We start from the raw sequence: 6,000 nt of genomic DNA, 5'->3' as shown, positions 1-6,000 counted from the left end.
TGAGCAGTGGGTTGGCGTGGGTGCGTGTGTCAGGGTGAGGGAGTCATTCCTCTTCTCCATCCGAGGATGCTATTTATTGGAAATCTTGCACATCTTTTTCAAAAAAATCGATTCCTCTCGAGTGGGAGGCAAAACCCTTTTGATGATATAGAAAGGGGAAAAAGAAATACATGCAAGATTGAAAAGGGAGCTTTGGAGAGAAATGCTCGGCGGTCACAACCTGTTCAGGCTATGAAGACCACGCCCTTCCGTCCCGCGTGCCAGCAGTCTCCGGTAACCACTTCGCCCCCAAAGCCGCAGAGGCATTCTCATTCTCCCTCCACGTGCGGGTCCGGTTCCCCGGTGCCCTCGCTACTCTCAGGGAAGCAGCACCAGCCCCGAGGCCCCCCCCTTGCACCCACTCTGGCTGCTTCATTCACACCTGGCTGAGCCGAACCTATGCGCGCCACCTCCACGTGCCATCCCGGGCCGTTACCCGGTCGGTACCCTGCTTCGGTTCCTCCCCACCTCCCGCCCCGGCTCCGCCCACCGCGCCCGGGGCGCGCACTCAGCCGCCCCGCCACCTGGCCCGCCCGCTCCGCGCGTCGCCGCTTCCTGTGCCCCGCCCCTCCTTCGGCGGGGAGGCGGGGCCTGGACGCGAGCGAGCGCGGCGGCGTGGCCAATAGGCGCTCGGCTTACTCTGGCCTCTCCCCCGCGCGGCCGCCAATCGCGGCGGGCGGTGGTGGTAATATTGTGGAGTGGAGTTTGGATGCCGCCGCTGCCGCGGGCTGGAGCGGCGCGGCGGCGGGGGCTGCCGGGGTATTTCGGGAAGGGGGTGTGAGGTCGACGGCGAAGGCAGCGGCTGCGTGTGGAGGCGGCCGAGAGAGAGAGAAAGGAAGAAAGAGGGCGGGAGTCCTCGGTGGAGGAGGCGGGACCGGCGGGGCTCTTGGCGGCGGCGGCGGCGGCGGCGGGCGGCCGGGGAGGCGGCGCCGCCCCCTGCCCGCGCTCCTCTTCTCAACGAAGCCGGCCACCTAGCCGCCGGCCCCGGGCAGTGGCCGAACGGCGGCGGCCGCCATGGCGTTCCTCAAACTCCGCGACCAGGTAGGTGAGGGACGGCGGAGCGGAATCGCGCCACCGAAGAGCCGGAGGAGGGCGGACCAGCGGCGTGGGCCGCCCGGGCGCCCGCTCAGCGCGGTGGCTGCGAGGGAAGCGGGTGTCCCGGGCCGGGAACGGCGCGAGGCTGCAGCCTGGGACCGCGGGCCGTCCGCCTGTCAGTGCAGCCCTGGCTCCGGGAAACCCACGTGCTGCCGGGGGATCGCGGCCGCCACCACAGGGGCGGGTTCCGCGCTCGCCGCCCTCGCGTCCGGCGCGCTGCTGGGTAGGCGCCTCCTCTTTCCTGCCAGGTGAGGCTCGGGCCTAACAGGTGGCTTTGCGATGCGGAGTGGCAGCGGTGCTGGCGGCCGTGACCTGAGGTCACGACCTTGCTCTCGGGTTGGCTTCGTAGGATGGTTCATGGTCCAATGCACTGCCTCGCGGAGAGGTGGTGGCGGAAGAAAGCAAACCTACCAGTCTTGACTGATTCTGCTGGAGACTGGTGGTTACTGTGCAAATCCCCGGACTTGTTTTCTCTTGACATTTTCTGCACCATCTTGATTAGTTTTCTTGACTTAGGAAGAGCTTGTCAAAGAACACCTGAAATACTCAGAAGACTCATAATGAGGGTCTGGAAAAATATCGCAACTATGTCTGAATGCTTGTTACCTTTAAAAACGTGAGAAGGTGGACTATAAGACTTGGTAATCAGCATCAGGAGATGCACACTCCCCAATGTTTGGGTTTTTTTTTCTTTCTTTGAAGGAAAAGGGAAATTGTGAAATTTCTGAGTCGTGGGAACCTACTAATGCTGAGTACTTATTTCGCCATTATTTTCCTGAATAGGAGATACTGAACAGATTTGAAAGGAAAGTTATTTGCATGTATTGAGAAACCATTTCGAAAGTGAGCACAGGTTTAACAAAAACAATAGGGAAAAACTTAATATGTATTATATTATTTTTCTACCAGTTTAAGTTCTGAAAAATGAATATTCTATTTAGGCTGATGGCTGGCTCTATGTATCATTTGATATCAACATAGTTTTAACTGATATTGACATTAAGGTATGATACTTTGAAAAACTTGGGTTGATAGTTTGTATTTCAAATTAAGTGAATAACTACTGTCCAACATGTTACCATTGGCCATGTATAGAGTCTTTAAATTAGTTAAATTAAGAAAACCCAGTTTCTTAGTTGTGCCAGTCACTTTTCAGAAGTGCTAGCCACAGGTAGTTCTTGGTTACTGTGTTAAATACAACAAAACCTTTCATTGCTCAAAGTTCTGTCAGAAAAAAAAAAAAAAACTGAATAACAAGCCTAAATCATCTAATTCTTATATAGTTAATACCATGAAACTCAAGATCTAGATTTTCCACTACTCTTTATTATTCTAGTAGCACTTTATACCTGCATATTTGGTTCTAGCTCTTCACTTTTGGAAAGATTATTTTGTGATTTGGTCATTGTGTACATTAGGAATCTGGTGGATTTTTAGAACAGCTTAGTTTATAAAAATCATGAAATAAAAGCAATCCATTTGTGTTTTTGCATTTGAGTATTTAGGAACTATAATTTTGAAGCATTTATAATACTGATCCAGTTTTATGTAATATCCATTAGTACTTGGTGGTGATATTGATCCTTAAAATGTCACCTGTAAACTTGAGAATACTTGAACAAGTTAATGAGATGGCATTGTGAGGGAGGACTTACTGTACTACTAAAGAATTCTCATCTAGTTCCTTTGAAAGACTTTAAGAACTGAGTTTATTTTGCCTAATTTAAGGGGAAATGCCCTTTTTAGAAACCAGTTTATGTATTGATATGTTACAAGCTGTTAGAAGTGATGATAGTTACAAAGTGGAATGCAAATAGTTTAACCTTTCCCATTTGTAGGAAAAGCACTTCAGCTAGATGAAGTACTTTTTTTTTGTTTTGTTTTGTTTTTCAAGACAGGGTTTCTCTGTGTAGCTTTGTGCCTTTCCTGGAACTCACTCTGTAGCCTTAACTCACTCTGTAGCCCAGGTTGGCCTCAAACTCACAGAGATCCACCTGCCTCTGCCTCCCGAGTGCTGGGATTAAAGGCGTGTGCCACCACCACCCGGCTAGATGAAGTACTTTTTGGAGGAAGGATGATCTACACAGGATTTTAAACCTGGAAGGTAATTGACGTAGCTTCTAACTCAAAAGCTTTATATACAGTTGAGATAAGGAGTAATATAATTTGTTGTTGTTGTTGTTTTCTTCTCTAATCTTGCAAAGCATAGTACATAGAAGCTAGAAATGAGTGAGGGTTTTCTTCAGGAGTTTAAACATGAGGAGGGTTCTGCATGGTATAGATATAAAATTAGAGATGAAGAGACGGCTCAATCAGTAAAGTGCTTGCCACCCACATAAGCATGAGGGTCTGAGTTTGATCCCAGAACTCATGTAAAAAACCTGGGCACAATGACACATGCTTATAATCCCAGCTCCTGGGAGGCAGAGACAGAGAAATCCCCAGGACTTCCTGACCAGTCAGCCTAGCCTACTTGGCTTATTCTTAAAGAATAACACTGCAGGTTGACTTCTGGCCTCCATATGCATATATGCACCCACAGGTACACAAACCAACAATGTACATATAAGATACACAAAGAAGACAGATAGAAAATCAGTAAGCAAATAAAGGAAATTGTTCTCATCCATTCAGTAATCAGAATAAGACGGCATTCTCGGTTTGTGCCAGTATGTAATTAAGGAGATAAGAAATAATTCCTGTGTTTTCTGCCTATGAGTAGATGAAAATATTTTTTGAACTGTTAGGGGCTAGAGAGATAGCTCATTGGTTAAGAGCATTGGCTGCTCTTCTAGAGGGCCTAGGTTCAATTCCGAGCACCCTCAGGTTCAATTCTCAGAACTCATATGGTGGCTCACAACTGTCTTTAGCCCCAGTCCCAGGGTACACAACACTCTTCTTACTTCCTAGGGCACTAGACACACATGTGGTATACAGATACACATGCAGATGAAACACTGAGACATACAAAATAAATTAAAAATTGTTAGTAAAATGAAACTTTTGTTTTCTGTTGGTAACAGTAGATGTGAACTTTTTTCCAATAGCAAGAAAAAGGATAGGTGGGGATGGCAGGCAGAAAGAATAAAAAGAGAAATCTGGGGGGAGGAAGATCAAGGAACAAGTAAAGGAGAAGAGGAGGATGCAGGGGGCCAGCCACCCAGCTACACAACCAGCCACGGAGTAAGAAGTAAAGAAAGATATACAGAAATAGAGAAAGATGCCCAGAGACAAAAGATAGATGAGATAATTTAAGAAAAGCTGGCTAGAAACAAGCCAAGCTAAGGCTGGGCATTCATAAGAAAGAATAAACCTCCATATAATTTATTTGAGAGCTGGGTGGCAGTCTGCCAAGGAGTCAAAGACCAGAAATAACCAACTACAGCTAGAGAAGGTGTGAGAGTTTCAACATTGTGATCCTCAGGCCTGGAACTCTATATAGACCAGACCGGCCTTGAACTTGCAGAGATCTACCTGTCTCTGCCTCCAGAGTGCTGGGATTAAAGGCATGTGCCACCATATTTTTTCCTTATTACTCCAGCTGAGATTTAGTAAATGAGAATGTAGAGAAGGGACAGTCCTGTCTCATTTTTGATGCTTTCAGTTTTTCCCTATTCAGTGTGAAGTTGGCTATAGATTTGTTATAAATAACCTTAATATTTTGAGGTATGATCTCTGTATCACTAGTTTCTAACAGCCTTTTATCGAAGGACATGGATTTGTCATAGGCTTTTTAGGTTTCTATTAAGGTCAATTGATTCCCCCCAATTTTGTGTATTTGTTGCCTTACATTTATTGATTTGTGTTTGTTGAGATATTCTTACATCCTTAAAAAGAAACAGACTTGATCCTAGTCTTTTAGTGAATTTTTAAGTTTATTCTGCAAATATTTTATTATTATTTTTTTAATCAAGGAAATTAGTCTTTAGTTTGTCATTGTTCTTACTGTTTTCTTATCTGTGCTGGACTAGTAGAATGAGTTTGTAGTCTTCCTTCCCTTTCTATTTTATAGAACAGACTAAGTAGCATTAATGTTCTTTAAAGATCTGGTAGAATTCAGCTGTCGAGGAGTTGAGAATTCATCTACTTGAGGATTTTTCCTTGTTGAGATTTTTTTTGTTACTGCTGTAATACTGCTTGCTTTTGATTTTTTAAGGTTGTCTGTTTTTGTTTTTTTTGTTTTTTTTGTTTTTTTTTGGTTTTTCGAGACAGGGTTTCTCTGTGTAGCTTTGCGCCTTTCCTGGAACTCACTTGGTAGTCCAGGCTGGCCTCGAACTCACAGAGATCCGCCTGGCTCTGCCTCCCGAGTGCTGGGATTAAAGGCGTGCGCCACCACCGCCCGGCTTGTTTGTTTTTTAATATTCCTTCTTGTGTCAATTTTGATAAGTCATACATATCTAGAAGTTTGTTCTAGAATTTTCAATTTATTGGAACACAAGATTTCAAAACACTACCAACAATCCTTTGTGTCACTGGTATTCTTTGGTAAAGCTACTTTTTTGGTCTCTACTTTTATTAATTTGGGTCATCTCTTTTTTTTTTTTTTTTTTTTGGTTGGTTTAGATGAGAGTTTGTTAATCTTGCTTAATTTTTCAAAGAGACAGCCTTTTGTTCTTCTTGGCCCTTTCTGTTGTTGCTTTAGTTCCCATTTTATTTATTTCTGTCCTGATTTTCTTTCCTTCTAATTTTGGTTTTATCAGACTATGTGATGCATCATTAGGTTATTCTTTTGTGATGTTTGGTTTTTTTGGATATGCACGGCCATAGCTATAAGTTTCCTGCTTGAACCCATATTTTTTTTCTATATCTCATCCACTTTAGTAATGTTTTCATTTTTATTGGGTTTAGGAAATTTTTAATTTAATT

General features: G+C 44.8%; 1 protein-coding gene across 2 annotated transcripts in view; it reads left to right on the top strand.

Moving 5' to 3' along the window:
- Positions 1 to 731: 731 nt before the first annotated feature.
- Ankrd28 (ankyrin repeat domain 28) overlaps positions 732 to 6,000 on the top strand; it is a 147,959-nt gene continuing 142,690 nt past the window's right edge. For both annotated transcript variants that reach the window (XM_052733872.1, XM_052733871.1), the window contains exon 1: positions 732 to 1,080. Coding sequence is in view for 1 of the 2 variants with exons in the window: in XM_052733871.1 (XP_052589831.1) it covers positions 1,054 to 1,080 (27 nt within the window). In the remaining variant the exon portion in view is untranslated. The remainder of the gene's footprint in view (positions 1,081 to 6,000) is intronic.

The sequence above is a fragment of the Peromyscus californicus genome, unplaced genomic scaffold (assembly GCF_007827085.1).
Source record: "Peromyscus californicus insignis strain IS unplaced genomic scaffold, ASM782708v3 Scaffold_12__1_contigs__length_115047231, whole genome shotgun sequence".
In the NCBI taxonomy this organism is placed as follows: Eukaryota; Metazoa; Chordata; class Mammalia; order Rodentia; family Cricetidae; genus Peromyscus; species Peromyscus californicus.
The sequence above is the reverse complement of the archived record's forward strand: the minus strand, read 5'-3'. Positions and strand labels throughout refer to the sequence as shown.